Source organism: Leopardus geoffroyi, chromosome A3, assembly GCF_018350155.1.
Source record: "Leopardus geoffroyi isolate Oge1 chromosome A3, O.geoffroyi_Oge1_pat1.0, whole genome shotgun sequence".
NCBI classification, from domain to species: Eukaryota; Metazoa; Chordata; class Mammalia; order Carnivora; family Felidae; genus Leopardus; species Leopardus geoffroyi.
The window spans coordinates 14,475,348-14,496,765 of NC_059336.1; the positions used below are offsets into that span (position 1 = coordinate 14,475,348).

Sequence of the window (21,418 nt, forward strand, 5' to 3'; positions counted from 1 at the left end):
ATACCAAAAGCTCTCTGAGGCAGGCAAAGGGGTCATCATCATGCCCATTTTACAGATAAGAAACCTGAGGTTCAGAGAGGATTATGGGATTTTCCCCGAGTCATGAATGCTAATGTTGACCTTTCTCCTACCCGGGGAAGAATCCAAACTTCAAAGAGGAGAGTTGAGGAAGGGGGAGTGCTAATTTCCCTTGACCCCAGCAGTGGGGAGCCCTGGGGTCTCAGGGTTGGAAACTGGGCAATATCAGAAGCCCTCTGCTGGCTGCCACAGGCCCAGCTTTGGGGATGCGCAGCCAAGAGGGAAAGGTTCCAGGTCAGAAGTTCAAGTCCCCTGCTGCTCCCTCTCACTGCCCACCTGGAAATGCCCGCGTGACCCTGGAAATGAGTTCGAGCGCTGACTTCCAATCGCCACTCTGGCGCTTGCTGGCTCCATTATTAAGAGGAAGGAAAACAAAATCAAAATATCTCTACACTGGGAGACAGAGTCCCTGACCTCTAATCTCTTCAATTAACACCCACCTTGTTGTAGGGTAGGTGTTCTTGGTTATTTATGGCTGTGAAGCAAACTACCCTCAAAGCTAGGGACTTAAAACAAAGATCTATTATTAGCTCACAGAGTCCTGTGGGTTAACTGCACTCTCGCTTGTGGTTTCTTGCATGGGTGCAGGTGGAGGGGGACAGGGGCTGGGGCCATTTCCAACGGCCTCTGCACTCAGTGTCTGGGGCCACGGGGCTCCTTAGGTGTCCTGGACAGAGCATCCTTGAACGTCTTACCGGAAAATTGGGGCTCTGGGGGGCCAGAAGCAGCATCTGCCAGGCCAGTTAGGAGCCGCGCTGGAACCGGCCAGCATCGCTTCTACCAAAAGAATCCCAGACTAGAGGGAGTGGAGAAATGGACCCCGCCTCTTGACTCTTGCAAAAGAGTACGTGGGACACCTCCCTGCGGCACCCTTGGAAAACCCAGTCCCCTACTGCGGAGCAGGGGAAGCCAGGGGACCCCTCTGGCTTTCAAAGAGCAGAAGCTTTCCTGAATTCGGCTAGCAAGGACTGGGGGGGGGGGGGGGGGGGAGGCTGTCTATCCACTTGCGTTCTCCAGATGCTATTCCGGGCAAAAAGGGAAGGACAAATGGCGATAATCTCTGTAACATGGCAATGTTATTTTGAGTCAGCCAGAGACACGTGCAAATCTCAGCTCTCATGGGGTGATTTTGAGACACCCCATCGCCTCTTCCGGCCCCTGTCTCTTCACTCGCCGTCTGAAGGAAGCCAGGGTGGTGGAAGCAATCTGGGAAGCTGCAGGACCACAGACCCACGCGGGGCCCCGAGGCGGGGGCTTCCTCAGGCAGCGAAAACCCAGAGAGGAAAAGGGTTTCCTCTTGGTCACAGCACTGCCACCATCTGGCGGCAGAGGGCGCCCGTGCACACGGCCAACGAGTGCCCCGCGGGCGGCGGCCACAGGGGTTCCCAGGCACCTGGGGGCAACGTCACCCAGCCTGCTTCCTCTGTAGGTGCTTGGAGCAGACCTCGTCTGGGAGCTCTTACCTGACACTGGCGTGGATGGGTGCTCCCCATTTCCTTCACCCAAGGTGGGAAGCACAGAAGGTGAGAAAGCAGCGGAGAGCAGGAAATTTGAGGAGGCACTCACTGAGGGTCACGTGTCTGTAGGATCTCTCTGTCTCTCTCCGTCTCTGTCTCTTTCCCTCTCTCCCTCCCCCTCCCTCTAGAACTGGTTACAGAAGATTGCAACCTTCCCAGAAGCCCCCCCAGCAGCAGCCATTCATGACTCATTAACTAGAATTAGCCACTTGTGCATTCCAGCCCAGTCACTGGTGAAGGGTTGGGATTACCAAGACTGGATGAGATGTTTTTCACATGGTGGGTCACCAACTGTGGATCAGGAACCAGATTGGCAGATTGTAACCAGTATTTCTTTAAAAAAAAAAAAAATGAAATAGACTAGGAAAAACCAGCATACATTGCTATAGTAAGTATAAGCATAATTTTGTAGACCTTGTTTCACTGTGTGTGTGTGTGTGTGTGTGTGTGTGTGTGCTGGGATGCTATATGAAATGTATTTTTTTGTGTGTGGGTACTGGGAGAAAAAGAAAACTAGTGTCTTACATTAATTGTTTGGAACGGGGTTGGTGACGAGCCAGAATGACCATTCCAGTGGCTCTGCTGACGTGTCACTTTCTTGGGGACGCATTCCCTGAATCCTGTACCCAAGCCTCACTGCAGACTAGACAGGAACTTAGTGGCATAAACCAACAACCCATGTAATAATGCTCGTGGATTGGGTTAAGAATTTGAACAGGACAGTGGGGATGGCTCGTCTTCGCTCCGTGATGTCTTGGGCCTCAGCTGGAGTGACTCAAAGGGCCGGAGGCTGGAATCTGGGGGCTTCACTGACATGTCTGAAGTCTGAGCTGGGATGTCCCATCTGGATTGTTGACCAAAGTACCTATAGGTGGCTGCTTCTGTGGCTTGGACCTCTCATAGCATCTGGGTTCTGAGAAGGAGCAGCCCAAGAGCAAGCATCCAGGAATGAGTGTTTCAGGAGAATCAAGCGGAAACCGGTGGCTTTTTATGACCTATTCTCAAAGTCACATAGCACTGCTTAGGTCATGCCCTATCTGTTGAAGAAGTCCCAAGTCCACCTAGATCCGAGGGAAGGGAACATAAACCCTACCTCTCATGGAAGCAATGACAAACAATCTGGACCATTATGAAAGACCTCTACAATGGGGGGCCCCTGGGTGGCTCAGTTGGCTAAGTGTCTGACTTTTGATCTCAACTGTGAGTCATGATCTCACAGTTCTTGAGATCGAGCCCTGCGTCGGGCTCCACACTGACAGCACAGAACCTGCTTGGGATTCTCTCTCTCCTTCTTTCTCTGCCCCTCCCCATCCCCACATAAATAAGTAAACTTTAAAACCTTATTTCTAAAAACAAAAAACAAAACACCTCTACAATGTGTCTAGGCCCATAGCAATATTTGTTGAATGACTGAGTGAATGGAGCCTCTATTTCCCCATCAGTTGGCATGACCTTCGCTCCCACCCTAGGAACCACATGCCCACAACTGGGGGCATCTGGGCTGGGCACTGAGCTGAGGAAATCGTGTACAAAGTACAGAGGCTCCAAGGCAGGAAGGTGCTTTCCACGGCTGCGGTCAGAAATCACCACAGACTGAGGGGCTTAAAATAACAGAAGCTTATTCTCTCACAGTTTTTGGAGGCTGGAAGTCTGCAGTCTAGGTGTCAATGAGGCCGTGCTCCCTCTGAAGGGTCAAGGGAAGAATGTTTCCTTGGCTCTCCTAGCTACTTCCTTGGCTGTAGCCGTAGTGCCCGAAGAAGACCTCGTACATTGGATTTAGGACCACCCTGGTCCAGGATGACCTCATCTTAACTAATTATATGTGCAAAGACCCGATTGCCAAATAAGGGCACGTTCTGGGGTGCTGGGGAGACATGAACTTTGGGGGGACACTATTCAACCATCACACCTGATAAGCCGGATAGAAATATGGAGGCTCTGGCTGAGTAAGAGGGAGAGGTGGGGAGGTGTCGCTTCGTGCCGGGCACTCTAGGGCTCACAGAAGGAGTTTGGGCTCATTTTAGGTGCAAAAGGATGCCGTTGAAGGGTGTAAGCAGGGGAATGGCTTACATTTTTAAGAGATCACTTGATTCTGTATGACCAGGCTGTAGAGCGAGGGGCAAGAACGTAGTGGAGGTCCACTATGGGAATTGGGATGGGTCCACAATGGCAGTGGTCCCACCAAGAGGTTAGAGACGGAGGAAAGTGCTGGAAGAGGACGTGGTGGTGAAAGGTGGATTAATGTGAGGGGTGTTTTGGAGGTTGAAACGAGGGATTTGCTTACGTATTGGATGTCAGCAGTGAGGGAGAGAGAGAAATAATTCCTGAATATTTGGTTTCAGCGACTGGCGCCTTCACTAAGATGCCTTTACTAAGGTGAAGAAGACTGGAGACGGACAAGGTAGGGCGCGGGAAAATGAAGAGTTCCGCTTGAGATGTACTCAGTTCATTGTCTGGTACTGCCCTTTGCTGCCAGCAACTGAACAGCTCAGTTAGGCAGGAGAGAGAACTGAGCTGGCAGACTTAGAGGGCAAGAAGCCCAAGGAACCACTTGCATTGAATAGGGCTAAAAGGATTGCTCTGGACCACAGCCAGGGAGGACTGCCACTCTCTGGACTGGGAAGGAGGAACCCTGGGCTTCACTGGCACTTGGTACCCTGGAAAGAGCTGAGTAAGGGACCGCTGGGGTCGGGGTGGGGACAAGGGGAGTGGGGTCCTGCTTCCTGCTTGGCCCCCGCCTACATCACATGGGAGACCATTCCTCTCTGGACCTCAATGTCCTCATCTATAAAATGGGACTAATAATGCCTGCATAGCCAGTGTGGGAAATAAAGATAATGAATATAAGACACACAGCACCACGTTTGACCCTGAGTAGGATGCTTTGCTATTGTTACTGCTGAAGATCCCAGAGAAGAGTATAGTGCCGAGAGGTGGAGCGTGTGTGTGTTTGGGGGGGTTGGGGGGTAGGGAGGGATAAGAATGGAGATTCTACAGCCAAACCACTGGGCTAAAATGCTAGCAGCGACCCTCCTCCCCCCCCCCCCCCGTTACTAACCTATGTTAGTCATTTAACCTCTCTAAGCCTCAGTTTGTCTGCAAAGTAGGGATCTAATAATAACGTCCCAATAGGATATTGTGATTATAGAATGAATTACTATGTGTAAAGCACACAGAGCATCACCAGGCAGTTGTAGGAGCTTCATATACCCTAACATCATTCCTTATAAAGACTGACCAAAAAAAAAAAAAAAAAAAAAAAAAGACTGACAGTGGGGGATGTCTTGCTGGTGCTCCCAAGATACTGTCCTGCCAAGTTCCCCATCATTCATTTCTTGTCCATTTATCAGATCGGTAGACTGAGAGTTTGGGGTCATACATAAGGCAGGGGGAGGATACATGTTAACGTAACTGTCATCACTTAATATATTCACCCCCTGCCCCAGTCGAGCCACAGCTAAGCACTTGGCATGGATTTTTTTCCTCTGTCACTCATGTAAGCCTCCCAGATGAAGAAATCATTTTTAAAGAGCATAACTGATGGGTTGGAAGCAGCAGACAATCCCACGGCATCTGCTCTGTGCGGGCACCGAGCTAGACTCCCTGGAAAGCAGCCCTTTCATGAAGCTTAGTGGGTTCCACCTTCAGGAAGAAACAAGTTCTTTCTTTCATTCAACTACCATTACGCACCTTTTCTGCAGCGGACACAGAGCTAAGGATTCCTAACTGGTTTGTGCCTTGTGAGTGGCACAGTCTTAGAGATGGGAGAGATCCTTGTGAGGGTGGGTCACACCCGCCAAGAATTTCCAGATCTTCTGCTGGGGGGAAGAAAGGAAGACTAGGGGGGCGCCTGGGTGGCTCAGTCGGTTAAGCGTCCAACTTCAGCTCAGGTCATGCTCTCACAGTTCGTGGGTTCAAGCCCCACATGGGGCCTCTGTGCTGACAGCTCAGAGCCTGGAGCCTGCTTCGGATTCTGTGTCTCCTTCTCTCTCTGTTCCTCCCTCGCTCATGCTCTGTCTCTCTCTCTCCTTCAACAATAAATTAAAAAAAAAAAACATTAAAAAAAGAAGAAGACTAGGAAAGGGTAGCAGGAGAAAGTGAAAAGTAACCAGTTTAGGAGGAGAGGGGATCAACCCAGGTCTAGATGGGCAAATACCTTCCCTTCCCCCCAGGTCTAAGCCTCCGCTGGCTGCTTGTCAATAGCAGGGCTGAGGTTTCTGCCGGCAGAAACAAGATAGGATTTCTGGATGGAGTCCAGAAACCAATGGGTGGCCGACTCCTCCCCCAGTGCCCAGTGGAGCTGCCCTGTAGAGGAGAGAAAGAGGGGAGGGAGCGAAAGCCCAGGCCAGAGGCGTGGGAGCAGGGTGCTTAAAGCATCCTCCCCCCCCCCCCCCCCACCGCACCTTGCATCTCCCAGACCCCAAGTGTCCGGGGTGCGGTGCCAGGAGCCGGTGGGAAAGAACGGGTGCTGAGCTCGGTCAACCAGCATCAGCCCAGCGGTATCCGTGGAGAGAGCCGACGCGGGGTGGTGGCGGAAAGTCGAGCCAAGAGAAAGTCCAGCGAGGCGAAGACCCAACACCACACACCGCGCCTCGTTGACGGGACACCCCAGATCGGAGTCCTGAGACCCGCGAACCTAGAGAGCGGAGGAAAGACCCGAGAGGGCTGCCGCAGTCGGTCCTGTGGGAGGCGGCGTCTGGGCGCCCAGTGCCCTCCTGGAGCGCCACGCTAGTCTGCGAAGCGCCCCCGCAGCAAACCTCACCCCGGGAAAGATCGCGCCAGTCCAGGCTTAAAAGTCGTCTTGGAAACTGAGCGGCACGCGCCTAGCTCCACGTTCCTGCTCCTGATTCCTCGGAGTCCTCAGCTTCCTGATTGGCGACAGTGAGACCCTGCACGGAGCTGAGAAACCTGTTCGGCCGGAGACAGCTGCTGGACCCCCAACTTGCCGCAAGGAGAGCGCCTCCAGATCGCCGGAGGGCACTTTTGCAGCCGGGGTGATCCCCCCAACTCTCCACTGCCTTCGGGGTGCAGGGCGGACCCGCGCGCATGGAGGACCACACCGAGCACCCTGAGCGCGCGAACGCGTCGAGCCTGGGCACCTTGCCCCAGCCTCCGCCGGCTATACAAGCGGTGACCTTGACCCTGGTGCCTCTCGTGTGCGCCATGGGTGTGGCCGGCAACGCCACGGTGGTCCTGGTGGTACTCCGGGGCCGTCACATGGTCACGCCCACCAACTGTTACTTGGTGAGCCTGGCCGCGGCGGACCTGCTGGTGCTCCTGGCGGCCGGAGTGCCCACCGTCGCCGAGGCGGCGTCCGCCCGCGTTTGGGTCTTCGGCCACGCAGGCTGCCTGGGCATCACCTACCTGCAGTACGTGGGCATCAACACGTCCACGGGCTCCATCGCCGCGTTCACGGTGGAGCGCTACCTCGCCATCTGCCACCCGCTGCGCGCCCAAACTCTGTGCACCGTGGCGCGGGCCAAGCGCATCGCGGCTTTGGTGTGGCTGGGCACCGGCGCCTACTGCGTGCTCTGGCTCTTCCTGGTGGACACACGCGAGACCGCGTACGCCGACGGCGTGCAGGTGCAGTGCGGCTACCGCGTGTCGCGCTCTCTCTACCTGCCCGTCTACTTCCTGGACTTCGCGCTCTTCTACGCGCTGCCCCTGGGCCTGGCCACCGTGTTCTGCGTGCTCATAGCGCGCGTCCTCTTCGCGCGGCCGCTGCCTCCTGCGCACCCGGGGCACTGGGGCTCTGCGCACCAGGGCAGCCCCGCGGGCCACCAGCGCTTCTCCTGCAGGGGCAAGAAAGGCGCCCTCAACTCCCGGAAGCAGGTGGGGACCTCCGGTCTTCCTGGAAACCCTTGTACTGAGCCAGCAGATGGAATGGATGGGAGCTTGGGCCCTTTTGGAGTCAAATTCCTCAAGTATACACCCCTGCCGTGCCACTTAGTAGGCTTGCTTTTGAAGCTCTCACTTCTTCCTTTCTGAGCCTCACTTTCCTCTTCTGTCATATGGGGTGATGACAGCGCCGACCACATTGGGGTGTCCCGAGAAATGGGATGAACCATGTGAAGTCTGGAGCCCGTTTGAAGCCACGTCACAAAGCAAATGTTCAATCAGTGCTGGCTATTATTCAACTTGCACAAGCAGTGGCTGGCCCCCACGGTGGTATTCTCCTAATGATGGGGAGACCGAGACTCAGACAGGGGAAGTGACTTTCCCGAGTCCACGCCACAGCTAACACTAGAGCTGCCTGGATGGCCTCGGGGAGCCAGACAGACCAGATGGGGATGGATTGGGGTGAGGTCAGCAGAGACCCAGCACTTACGGAGCACCTGCTGTGTGTCTGGTTCTGTGATCATTCCTGAAATTACCCCTTGTTTGGGAGGCTTAACACCCATTGTTATAGATAAGGAAACAGGCTCAGAGGGGACAAGGGAGTGAGGTGACACCTGGAGGCACCTGGTGAGAACCCAAGTGTCCAGGCTCCTTATGTCCTCCACTCCTACTCCAGCAGTGTGACCTCCCAAGGGTATTCAAGGACTGCAGGTGGGAGGAGGGCTCCCAAGCCCAACTGGTCTTAATCCTCAGCCTTCCGCCCATACCCTCGGCTTGAGGAGGAGGGAGGAGGCTACCTCACCCTGCTGAGTCACTCCTGAGCCCAGGAGGACCATCCGTGTCCTCTCCCTGCCCCCCCCCCCCGGGGTGGGTGCACTGTGGGGGGCTCTTACAGCCACCTCAAACACGGTGGTCTTTAGAGGAAAGGGGGGCAGGACACAGGCTAAACTGGTGTGGACCTTTAGCTCTGGCTGTAGACCCATCATGACCTGAGGCTCCAGACAGAGGCCCCTCCTTCCCTCCCCCCACTCATCTACTTCTCCATTTACTACTTTCCTGCTCAGCCTGAAAGGGCTGGGCTCAAGCTCCCCGCTGGCCTATGCTTTAGATGAAACTTTTGCTAGTACAAATAGTACTCCAGACCTGGGTGGGTTCTTTCTGGCCCCCAGCTTTGTTAACATCTTGCCGCGTGGCCTTGGGTAAGTCACTTAACTTCTCTAAGCCTTGATTTTCAACCCTGTAAAATTATTAGAATTATAGGAGTGAATTCCAAATCTGGCACATAGTAAGTGTTCAATATAGGGTACCTGTTATTACCCTGTTGTTGGCACATGAATGTCTTTTTTGACAGTGGGCAGTCTAAGGACTGAGCATTCTTTGATGCCCAAGAGAGCCCTTGCAGAATGCCACCTACGACAGCAAGAGGGAAGATGCCTCCCATGAAAGCAGAATGTCTAGGAGAGCAGGGTGGGGAATACTATTGCTGATAATAATAACTATATTATTACTATATACATCCCCAATTATTGGGGACTTGCTATGTGCCAGGCACTTCATACAACTTAGCCTATTGAGTTTTTGGTAACAACTCCAAGGCGTATAGACTGTTACCATCTCAGTTTGACAGACGAGGAAACTGAGCCACAGAGGGGCAGTCCCTGGCTACAGAACTGGTAAGTGCTAGAACCAAGATTTGAACCCAGGCAGCCTGGCTCCAAAGCCCACACACGGGCATCCAGTGTGTATCACCTAAATGAACCTAAAATGGAGTAGAATTAAGTCTGAATCTGGTAAAACCAGGAGCCGAGACTGTCTAGGGAATTCCTGAGATTTTGGGTTCCTGGGGACTATCACAGCCCTGAAGTCTACTGATTTAGTCAGGGCCAGGCCTCGTTGCAGAGGTCGCTTATAGGGACTACATTCCTGGGCTCTGAGAAGCACGCTTAAGCCCAGCTGTGCCTGGCTTTGAACCCCATGCACTTGTACCGGAAGGAACAGAGGCTATGTCCACAGCAGCAGTCAGCCACAGGGCATCTATCGCCTTCCCGGCACTATTCTGTGTTTCTTACCTGGGTTCACTCCTCTGATCCTCACCTGTGATGACAGCAGTAGATTCATGAATCTGCTGCCAGTGAAGGTGGTGGGCCATCCAAGGGCTTTGGGGGTGGATTGGGGTGGTGGCTCCCCAGCGAAAAGGACTCGAGCAGGGCCTGCAGGGGTGCCCAGCTGGGAATGGAATTGAAGCGGTGGGGAGGCGGGGGGCGAGGCATGAGGGCACAGTTTGGCAAAGGCCCGGATGTTCTTTGGGCTTTCTCCTCTTGCAACCCTGCAGAGAGGCCTGGAACTTGGGATTCTCCCTTGGCACCCATGTGTCCCTTTTTTTCCTGTCCTACCTGGCAGGTCACCAAGATGCTGGCTGTGGTGGTGGTGGTTTTTGCTCTGCTGTGGCTGCCCTACCGCACCCTGGTGGTGGTGAATTCCTTCCTGAGCCCGCCCTACCTCAACCTTGGCTTCCTTCTCTTCTGCCGGCTTTGCATCTACCTGAACAGCGCGGTCAACCCCGTCATCTACGCCCTTATGTCCCAGCGCTTCCGGGAGGCCTTCCGGGGACTATTTCAGTGCCAGCTGGCCCGGCCCAAGCTCCCGCCCCAGGAGGCCACCCCTGTGTACTACAGTGTCATCAAAGACTGTCCCCAGATCAGACTGGGCTCTTAGAGGGAACCAGGGAGCATGATGTGCAGACAGGAACCTGGCACCTGAGGGCAAGGCCCACTACTTTATTTCTACCGAGGAGGGAGCGGTGGAGGAGGGAGTGGCGTCCAGGGCTGTTTAGCAGAGGTGCGCAGGTTGTGCACTTTACAACCCTAGGGGTCACCGTTCACATCACAGCCTAGATTTGTATATTTAGTAAAACAATTTCCCAGTTTAATAAATAGACAAATCTAAGCGGGAGGCACCTTTTTATAATTTACACAAAGGCACTCGAGGGCCTAGAGGCAGCCTGGGTGGGTCAACATTTGCAGAGACTGAGTAGGGTAGGAGCTATTACCGGGGATCTCTTGGGAATCTGTGGGCCCTCTTCCTGAAAATTCAGAGAGCCTTCCCCCACCCAAGGATAAACCCCAGACGCTGCCTCCCTCTGAATGGTGACATGTGACTCTGTCGGGGACCTGCTCCACACAGGGCAGCCTGCTGGGCATTACAGATACTACGGCGAGGATGCCAGCAGGGCCCCTGCTCTCGGGAGCTCCCAGTCTAACGGGGAGGGAGGAAGGACATGTCCATCCTGGCACTGGAGTCCTGGCTGATGTGCCCAAGGAGGCAGCCAAGTGGGTGCTGGAGACATCTGTCTTGTTTCAACTGGGCCTGAGCCCTCTGGTCTGTGGCCTGGGTCCAGGCTTCTAGGACCACCCAGCTTGGTGGTGCAGGGAAGGAGGACAGGGAAGGACTTCTAGAACCAGCTTTACCACAGGCAGGGTCTCCAGGACTTCATTTAAGGGAATATGGGACGTTCCCTCCCCTGCCCCCACCAAATCTACTTATATTTTTTTCTCTATAGGTGCCACCAAGCCACCGTGGGTACTTATTTGAAGTTGTTGAGGATTGTGTTTTCCAGATACACACATGAGGAGTTAACTGAGTCCCTGAAACTTCAGTGTGGATGGGAAGTTCTTGAAAGCTTTTCCTCTAGAAAGGATTTAGGGTGCCAAAGTTTGCAGCACAAAGAAGATAGCATCGACGGGTAGGAAGATAGGGCAGAGATGGTAATTAGGGCAGGGAGGACAGGGGGTTTCTAGGACCTTGGCAAAGCATTGTTAGGGTAAGGTGGTCCCTTTGGGGTCCTCACTCATCGGGCTCAGGAAAAACTCAAAGACATCTTATAGAACAGGTTGGGCTAAGATTTACTGTGTAGGGAGTAAAGTTCAAGTCGAGGGTCAGGGAGAGAAGAAAATGCACAGGTCCCCCCATCCTACCGTTACCCGGCACAATGATTTACTGGACTCTCAGTGTAAGTGATTGTGTTCTGGGGGAAGGACCCCACACCTATCACTGTCCCTTCTTGTGGGGGAGCATGTGAAAGCAGCCTCATCAATGAAGGGAAGCGACAAACTGGGCACCAGGCAGAAGGGATTGAGGTTGCCTGTGGTTCACCGTTGTCTGGGGACTGCACCTGCTTTTGGGGACACTGGGGAAGGTACAGCCTCTCCTGCGGAGGAAAGGACCCCTGGTCTCAGGGGAGCTAAGAAGGAGGCACTCCTCCTCGATGACCCAGCTGGCTTGGTGCCCAGGCAACCCTGTGAGAATTTTTGGGAGCCACTTTCGGACGACTCTGTACCTGGCAGGATTTTTCTTTGAACATCCCCTACACAATGGCATGGGTTCACCCGGCGGCCGCAGAAGTGGTATTAGGCATTTTATTAGCATCCATTCGCTTTGGTTCTTTGACTTCTGAACATCCTTTCTGTACATGGGAAGTCACCGACGTGTAAATATTGCTTAGGAAGCAGGGCACTCACTCCCACTATGAAAACCTCAAAAGCCACACACTTGCTTTCTTCACCCCTGGCACATGGCGGTGAGCCATGTGACTTGGGTTCAGCTAATCAGACGCCCGGGATTGGAATCTTCAGCAGCTGATACAAATGCACGGGGAGAGCATTTTATTTACAATGTGGCAACAGTAACAGTGGTGTCCATTATTCACTGGCGGTGGAGGCAGCCTCAGCAGCATGACAGCCAAGGCCTGGAGCAGTGGTGGCAGTGGCATCCCCACCAGAGGTAGTTGATTCCTGCCGTTCAGCCTACCCTCTTTCTCACCGTATTCTGACTTGGTTCTATGAGCCTCCTGACACCCTCATTAAAAAGTCCCCCTCTTTGCTGATCTGAGTCAATGTCTGTTGCTTGCAACCAGATTTCCTGACTGATCCTGAGGCATTTAACCTCTAACTCTTCTCTGGGCTCTGACAAGCTAAGCCAAGGGGATTCCCTAATTCTGAGATTCTTCTCCAACCGTGTCCTAGCATTTCTACCTGGATGGCATACCCACGAGAGCCAATCTGAATCACCCTCTTCTACCCGGATCGCTTCCACCCCACTCCTGAGCCAAAACCCTGGAGTCAACCCACTTCTGCCCCCTTCCTCCCTTCATATCCAAACGGTTACTGATGGTTGTAAGTTTCTGATCATCTCAACTCCCATCTCTTCCTGGATCCCAGCCTCCTCGCCGACCTGCCTTCAACCTCTCCTGCTCATCTCCATTTCTACATGGACTGTGCACATCCGAGGGCACCCGCGGGGTGGTCACTATGTACGTGAGCTTCGGGGTCAAACTGGAGCTGGAGTCAGTATTCACCCCACCACTCCCTGAAGTGTGACCTTAGCCAAGTTACTGAGGAGAATGACACCTTGTCCACGTTTGCCCAGGACGGCCCCAGTTTTAGTTTTGAAAGCTCCTGGGAAAATCCTATGTATATTTATACATTATTAATGATATCTATTTCTACTTAACGTAGGCTTGGTGATCACATCTGTGAAATAAGGCCCCCAGTAGTATTTAATCTGCAGTATTGTTCTGGTGATTGCTATGGGACATAGAAAGTGCTTGCCCTTAGTGAGCCTAAAATAAATGCTATCTACTTAAAACTACCTTCCACATGGCCTTCCATTCTTTTACCTCCCAAAGCTCCTCGCAATTTGGAATTATACAGCTATTTGAAATGCTATAGCTAGTTGTGGCTAATAAATATTGTGGCCTCCCTCACCCGTTTCTGAATAGACAGATTCCATGAAGGCAGGGGCCATGTCTGTTTTTTTCACTGTTGCTTCTGAGCCTAGAACAGTGCCTGGCACATAGCAGGTATCCAGAAATATTTGTTGGATGAATAAATGATGGATAATGAATAAAGACTAGCTGAATCTTAATAATCAAGACGCTTTGCTGTGATTTGGCTTCCGGTTTGAGGTGTAGATTGCGACTTCTTGAGATTCTTTGTTGGCAACAGAGTATCTCTGAATAACTGCATTAAAAAGGAATTTGTTGGAGTTGGAAAGAACCAGAACTAGGATAACTCTAGAGACCTACATAATAGGAATTAATGGGCAGTTGCTTCAAGGCATCCATATCAGAATGACTCAGTTCCGCCTAGGCCAGGAATAGGATGGGCAACTTACTAGACCACAATTCAGTGACTGCCATTGACAGTTGTATAGGTCTGGCACTGCTCAATTCCAGAAGATACCACTCAGCAATGTAAATGGATGAATCCAGGGCGCCTGGGTGGCTCAGTCAGTTAAGTGTCCGACTTCAGTTCCGGTCATGATCTCACGGCTCGTGAGTTTGAGCCCTGTGTCAGGCTCTGTGCTGACAGCTCAGAGCCTGGAGCCTGCTTTGGATTCTGTGTGTGTGTCTCTCTCTGCCCCTCCCCTCCCCCTCTCAAAAATAATAAACATTAAACATTTTTTTTAATAAATAAATGGATGAATCCTCTGGAGTTGTGCAGTGTGCCTATGCAAGCATATATATATATGGCAGACCTTAACAGAAGTGTGGTAGTTCCCCCGAGCAAAATTGAACTGATGTTATCAGAAAAAGGCAGCATGGATGTGAGGAGGAACCAAAAACACCAACAGATATCAGCCACAGATGAGTTGACTAGGTTAACATCAGTAAGGAGCCTGTCATCCTGGTAGTCAATGACAGCTGGTCCTTGCGAATACTGTCACCTGGTGGCCTTCGAGGAAACAGCATTATCCAATATCTGCTTTGCAGGCCTCCCTTTTGATGTCTTTTCTTCCTCTTTCCCAGCCTCCCTCCCTCCCTCCCTCCCTCCCACTTTCTGGCTTTCTCTCCTTTCCCTTTCTCTACCCTCCCAATCTCTCAGCTTCCCTCCTGATCCCTTGGCTCCACTCCCCTACCTGTCTCTCCCCCTAGACTCACTGTCCTGACTAACTCAGATGCTCTAGAGACCAGTCCCTGAGTGTTGTGCTGGCCAGACTGAGCCCCAGAGTTGGGGACCCAGCAAGCTATAGAACTCAGACCATATCCCCTCTCATCACTTTCCCTATTTTCCTCTTCCTTCTTGCAGTATCTTCTCTCTTTTGGAAACCATGCACTCAGCAAACATTTGATAGCTGGAGCACCACCTATATGCCAGCATCAGCCCGAGATTCACTAACTCTGCTGGAGATTCAGTGCGTGGCTTTCCACCCTTCCAAGACCTACTTACGTTGTATTGCCCAAATGCCTCCGAGGAGAGATGCCCATACGCATATCAAAATAAATATGAGGCCATATTTCATTTCATTCTACTACAGCTATCAGGAAAATTGCTGGATGGTCATTCTATCCCCCAAAAGGATGTTGAAGTTTTAACCCCCAGTATCTGTCTGTATGACCTTATTTGGAAATAGGGTCTTTGCAGATCAAGTGAAGATGAGGTCATTTGGGTAAACCTTAACCTAATACGACTGTATCCTTATAGAAAAGGGGGCGGGAGAATTTGGAGACAGACGCGTGCAGGGGGGAAGACCATATGAAAACACGGAAGAATACCACCTACAAGACAAGGACGCCTGAGGCTACACAAAGCGAGGAGATGGGCAAGGAACAGATCTCCCTCACAGCGCTCAGTACAAACCAACCCTGCCCACACCTCGATTTCACACTTCCCGCCTCCAGAACTATGAGACGATGAATTTCTGTTGTTTAAGCCACCCTGTGGTGACACCTTTTTACACACTCTTTAGCACACTAATACAGATGGTGAGATGGCAGAAAGAATGGTTTGAGGACAGAAGTTACTGAGACATTAAGGAAATTTTTGGAAAGAAAGTCCCTTAACATCAAAAATAAAATTTCCCGGGGCGCCTGGGTGGCTCAGTCGGTTGAGCGTCTGACTTTGGCTCAGGTCATGATCTCGCAGCTGGTGAGTTCAAGCCCCGCTTCAGGCTTTGTGCTGACAGCTCAGATCCTGTGTCCCCCGCTCTCTCTACCCTTCCCCTGCTCTCTCGCTTTCTCAAAAATAAATACACATTAAATAAATAAGAATTTAAAAAATTCCCTATAAACCCGTACCTATAAGTGATGAACATTTAATATTTTCATTCCCAGTACTTATTTCCATGAGAGTTTGTGTGTGTGTTTATTCTATTTCCTCTCTTTACACAGAGATACACATTTGCAATTCAAATTAATAGGCCAAGGATGCCTTGATATTTCTCTTTCATTTTGTGTATCTTTCATACATAGAATGGAAATATCATCCATTTTACTTCTGCATAGAAAAATTACGTAGATGCACAAGGGAAAGTCCCTCTTCCTCCTAAATAATCTCATCTCCTGTGGCTTACCATTGTTAATTTGGGAGCATATCTTTCTAAATGTTATCTAAGTTAATACCTACTTAAATGTGCATATCTTTATCCAAAAGTGTATATGTAAAAGATAAAGTTATGCTTTTTATATTTGTTTGCCTATTGTTGTATTTAAGAGTATACCATACTTTTTATTATTATTATTATTACTACACTCCCATAGATTTTCTTTCAGCGTGAATTCCTGGATAGATGTTTGAATTCTACCACGCTTTCGCACATTCAAAATATTTGTATGGATCCACCAAAGTAGGTGAAGGCTTCACTGTATGGCTACATTCTTCTGATTGCTTCCCTATAAAGAAGTTATCACATTTAGAATGTTCGTAGGGTCATTCCCGTGTGTTTTTTCTGATGCTCGGTGGGAAAAACAGTAGAAAGAATAAGATAAACGGCTTAAAGAAGAAGAAAAGTTTAGGAGGAAGATAAAGATTTTGGAATCATTCAAGTTTGGGTGGACATTTCCGAGGCTGTAATCTTCGCTTCTCAGCTATAGTCTTCGACGAAGTTAATAAGCAACTTTTCTCCTTGTATTAACAAGTAATAAGCGATCAGCCAAGCCCGGTAATCAAAGTCGACCTTCCTGGAGAAATCCTTCAGCGGGTGGGGGAGGAGGGGGGGCGGGGCGGGGCCGGGCCGCGGGGCCTTATGGGGACTGTAGTTCGGAAGCCGACAATCGCCCCTTAGGTAAACCTGGGAAGGGCCGCCTGGAGGCTTCTTCTGCGCATGTACAGATCCTGGTGCTCTACCTGGGCGCTCCTTCCGGTTCTCCAGGTTCTTCCGGGGGCGGGTCGTGCCGGCTCCGAGCTGCTCGGGTTCGGCTGTTCGCTGTACTTGGTGCGAAGTGGAAGCGAAGCAGGTGCACCGGGGAGCTGTGGGAAGGGCTGGCGGGGGCCTCCGGACCCACGGGGGTCGCAGAGAAGGAGGGGCGGGGCTGACTTCGGTCCGGCGAGGGGGGACCCGTCCTCCCCCCCACCCCCCCAGCCTCCCTCGGCAGGGAGGCCCCGAAGCGGGTTTCCAATGGTCCAGGAGACGGGCGGCGAGAGCCTGGCTGAGCCCCTGACCCCCAGGCCTCAGGGTGGGCGCTCCCTGCAGCCCTTCATTGCCTGAAGAAGGTGCTCTGTGAGGGTGGAAGGTTTGTGCATCCAAGTGACTAAAGCCTGATTCCAGAAGTTTCTCTGATGCCCTTGGCTTTGCAGGCTGTCGGGCTAGAGGGCAGCAGGGAAGGGAACACATATCATTATGAGAAATAAATACTGTTATTGTTGGGTTAGTTGTTTTACACTAACGATCTGTTGGGATAAAGATGCAAGCTACGGTTGAAGGGAATGGCCAGGGTGCAGAATTGACTGGACGAGAGTTCAGTGAGGAGGGACTAGAGGGTGCGGGCGGAGATGTTGGCAGCATTGCATAAGATTTTAAGAGCCTGATGTTTGGGTTCAGGTCAGGTCCTGTCACAAAACAGCATCGCATCCCTGGGCGTGTTATTTAGACCAATCCTGTTTCCTCACCTGTAAAATGGGCACAGGTCCAGCCCACCAGGCACTTGACCCTTGGGACTCCCAAGTGTAAGTTCCAGCTGCTGGAAATGTGGCTCCAAGGCCCAGGCTGAAACAAAACCAGTCCAGTGAAGTAAAGTAGGAAGCAGCAGGCCTCGGGAACAGAAATCACGACGGGAAGAACATATTCCTGAACTGAAACCTCTCCCTAGAATTTCAGTGTGGAGCTAGAAGAATCCTGGAAAGGAACGTGCTCAAGTGACTGGCCAGAATTTTCCCCTCTGGTGTGAGCAAAGTCTGGGCGATAACACCATAATTGTAGCTCAGCAAAACTTTAGTTCAACTTTCAAAAGAATGATGTGAGCTGCATTTGAAGGGAATGGGCAGGATGAGAATCTGATACAAAAAGACACTTTCCTGAAGGATTTGGGGGCTATGGGTTGAGGAGAAGGAAGGAATAGGGACCAGCTATAGCCAAGGAAATGGTTTCTCATCACTTCCCAAGCACATATGTGTCATTCCCTGTACCCTCCACTCTCTGTGTATTCTGAGCTGCTCAGACCATATTTACCACCACCCTTGGGGTTCATTGAATGATAGAATCGCAGTGGAGGTAAAGAGAAGGTTTCTAAAACTCTGTAACTTTGCCTTATTTTTTTTTAAGCTTATTTATTTATTTACTTTGAGAGATACAGAGAATGCAGGTGGGGCAGGGGCAGAGAAATGGGGAGAATCCCAAGCAGGCTCCACGCCATCAGCACAGAGCCCATGTGGGGCTTGAACTCACGAAACCGTGAGATCCTGACCCGAGCCGAAATCAAGAGCCAGATGCTCAAATGACTGAGCTGCCTAGGCACCCCACTCTGCCTTATCTTATAATCAGAACTCAGAAAGTAAATATCCAGTTACACAGTTTGCTGGTAACAGCCAAGAACTGCATCCGTGTCTCGATTTCCAGGTCAGGGCTCTATCGTCTCCCACATTTAGGTTAAAGCAAGTTTCTCAGCAAAAGCTCCTCTTGTGAAACTTCATCTAAGAGAGGCCAGACGAAAAGGCAAACATCTGAAAACACTTGCTCTCCTTTCTGAGCTTCTGGATTCTCCGCCCTCAAGCGGCTAAAAAATATTAGTAGGAAAATAGGTAAATGACATCATTTCAACATTTCCTGTGCCAAGAAGTATTGTAATCCTAGTGTTTTTAATGCTGGAAAAGTGTTCCAAACTTTGTATATCCTAAATTTTATTGTTCCAGTTATTGCACACAGGTTCTTTTTGATTTTTTCAAAGGCTTAAATTGATGGTAATTCCATAAAAAACAACGGTTTATATTCACTCAGTCAGAAAAGTTCTCTGTGATCATTTCAGAATTATAAACAGGCAAGTGGAGGGGCGTTTGGGTGGCTCCGTCGGTTAAGCATCTGACTTCAGCTCAGGTCTTATCTCCCGGTTTGTGAGTTTGAGCCCCGCGTCCATGTCTGTGCTGACAGCCCAGAGCCTGGAGCCTGCTTCGAATTCTGTGTCTCCCTCTCCCTCACCCACTCACACTCTGTCTTTCTCTCTCAAAAATAAACGGTAAAAAAAAAAAAATTTTTTAAGTAAATGGACAAGTGGATAATCAGTAGCCAGAATGGTGAAAGGACCACTCTCTTGATAAGTAATCCTAAGCCGCTGAGTTACCCAGACCTCTCATGATTCCATTCCTCATTCTTCCTTACCCAGCTCTGGTATCACCATTCTTGACCCTTTCTCCAGAGCATCCGAAAATGAACAAATCCCAGGTAAGTTGTTTAGGGCTTTACTTCCCACATTTTACAGTGGATTTCGAGGAGGCTGATAGTAATTTGTACATGCAGATGAAATAGTAGAAACATGTAAAATAAAGCATCAGAGAAAAGTATCAGATCACCACCGGAAAGGCTGGCATAAATATACAGAAATCATATGTTCCTATGGACTTATTCAAGTTGTACCAGAAAGGCCCAGACAGTATGAACTAGGTTTTACACTGGCTATTTGAATGGCTTTCTTGTCATTTTCTTAGATGGTCTCTGAATAACTGACACAGAGGCCAGTCTTGCCAAGGCAGTGGGTTTTCTGTGACTTTCGTTCTCCGTTATTAGAGGGGACCGATTCATTGTCATCTGAATAGACACCATGCAGATGATTCCCTGTGATCTAGGTTTTATCCAGGGATAAAAACTAGAATAATGGATTGCATGCTCCCCAAATAGTGCCCTGTAACTATTTCTTTCAGCTTTATCTTTGAAACAGGCTTAGAGGGAACAATGCAGTGTTCTGTTCTGTGGATAAAACGTCCTCACTTGACGGTGTCATTTCACCTCACTTCATGTAGTCTTGTATCTGTTCCCACCACTCCCAAGGATCTGGTCAAAGTTGGCAGTAGCCTCAATATTTTCACACCCAGTGGGTGTTTTCCAGTCCATGCTTTATTGAATCTGTGGCCTCTGACAGTCGATAATATAGATTATAATATAATCTAGCTTGGTAATTTCTAAATTATTTTAGACCCCTCCCTAAAAAATCATCTAAGAGCCACTGATTTCACGCAAATATCCAACATTGCTTATATGTGTATACCTGATTATAGTATGCTGTGCACTCACTCCCACTTTGCATTCTATGAAAGTTGAATTGTCTTCAGAGACAATGTGATCTGTATTATTTTTTAATATTTAAAAAATTTTAAGTTTATTTTGGGAGAGAAAGAGAATGCGTGGGGGAGGGGCAGACAGAGAGGGAGAGAGAATCCCCAGCAGGCTCTGCACTGTCAGTGCAGAGCCTGACTCGTGACTCGATCCCACGAACCAGGAGATGACCTGAGCCAAGATCAAGACTTGGACACTCGACCAACTGAGCCACCCAGGTGCCCCGATAACTCAATCTTTAATACAGGGAAAAACGTTCATCCAACAGCAGTTACTTTGCGTTGACTCTCATAGGGACCTCGTCGATTGGATTTTGACCTCATCTTGATTTTATCTGCAAAGGTCCTATTTCTAAATAAGGTCACATTTGCAGGTAGCAGGGTGTGAGATCATAGAAAATACATATATCGATTTCTGCTCCTGGTTCCTGGCACAGAGCTCCTAAACCCCTTAGAGTTTCATCGCTGACCGTGGTGTCTTTTCTTGTAATGGGGTGACTCTTGGTGGGCTCCTGGATGGGAGACAGTCACCAGAAGGACCACACCACGATTAGAAGCTTGAAATTTTCAGCCGACCCCCATTCTCCAGAGAGGGGAGACGGGCTAAACATGGAGTTCACGATCCATCATGCCTACATGGTGAAGCCTCTGTAACAAAAATGCCAATAGCACGGGCTTCGGAGGCCTTCCAGGTTACTGAAAGCATGGCGATGCTGGGAGAGTGGCGGCCCCAGGACGGACATGGAAGCCCTGTGCCCCTTCGCATACCAGGTCCCACACATCTCTTCCGGTAAGATGTTCGTCCTTACCCTTTATCTCTTTTTATAATAAACTGGTGAACAGCAAGGACGCTTTCCCTGGGTTTTGTGAGCTGCTCTAACAAATTCATCAAACTCGAGAAGGGGATCATAGACCCTCTGAGTTGTAGCTGAAGGGTCAACACAGATGACGACCTGGTCTCGTGATTGGCGTGGGGGGTGGGCAGTCTTGTGGGACTGAACCCTTAACCTGTGGGATGTGACACTGTCTCCAAGTACATAGGATCGGAATTGAGTTACACTGCAGGATACCTGGCCCAGGTCACAGAATTGCTTGGTGTGGGGAACCCCCCCCCCCCCGCCGACACACACACACAGCTAGTGTGGTCGTTGCGTGAGAGTAAAGGAGAAACACAGGAGGACAGAGTGTCTCTGCACATGGAGGTTAAGACTTCAGCCCAACCCACAAACATCCTGTTAGATTATATCTTCAGATGTGTGACAACGAAAACAAAGTAAATAAGAATTTCGTGATTAAAAGCAAAAAAAAAAAATTAGTTGTATACACTAGGTTAGTATTCAGATGACTTTTCAAGTTTAAATAGAAGCCTTTAGGGACACTGGGTGGCTCAGTTGGCTAAGCGTCTGACTTCAGCTCCCGTCATGATCTCACAGTTCGTGAGTTCGAGCC

At 50.4% G+C, this 21,418-nt stretch overlaps 1 protein-coding gene and 1 long non-coding RNA gene across 2 annotated transcripts in view; both read left to right on the top strand.

Moving 5' to 3' along the window:
* Positions 1-5,685: 5,685 nt before the first annotated feature.
* Positions 5,686-13,079, top strand: LOC123580080 (thyrotropin-releasing hormone receptor-like). The gene is made up of 2 exons (XM_045444381.1): positions 5,686-7,427; positions 9,834-13,079. Exons 1-2 carry the CDS (start codon positions 6,642-6,644, stop codon positions 10,146-10,148), a joined length of 1,101 nt encoding a protein of 366 aa, XP_045300337.1. The 5' UTR covers positions 5,686-6,641; the 3' UTR covers positions 10,149-13,079.
* Positions 13,080-16,565: 3,486 nt separating this feature from the next.
* The window catches only part of LOC123580081, a 45,648-nt gene continuing 40,795 nt past the window's right edge, over positions 16,566-21,418 (top strand). Inside the window, exons 1-2 of the long non-coding RNA XR_006703125.1 lie at positions 16,566-16,665; positions 19,024-19,082. This is a non-coding gene — a long non-coding RNA (uncharacterized LOC123580081). The remainder of the gene's footprint in view (positions 16,666-19,023; positions 19,083-21,418) is intronic.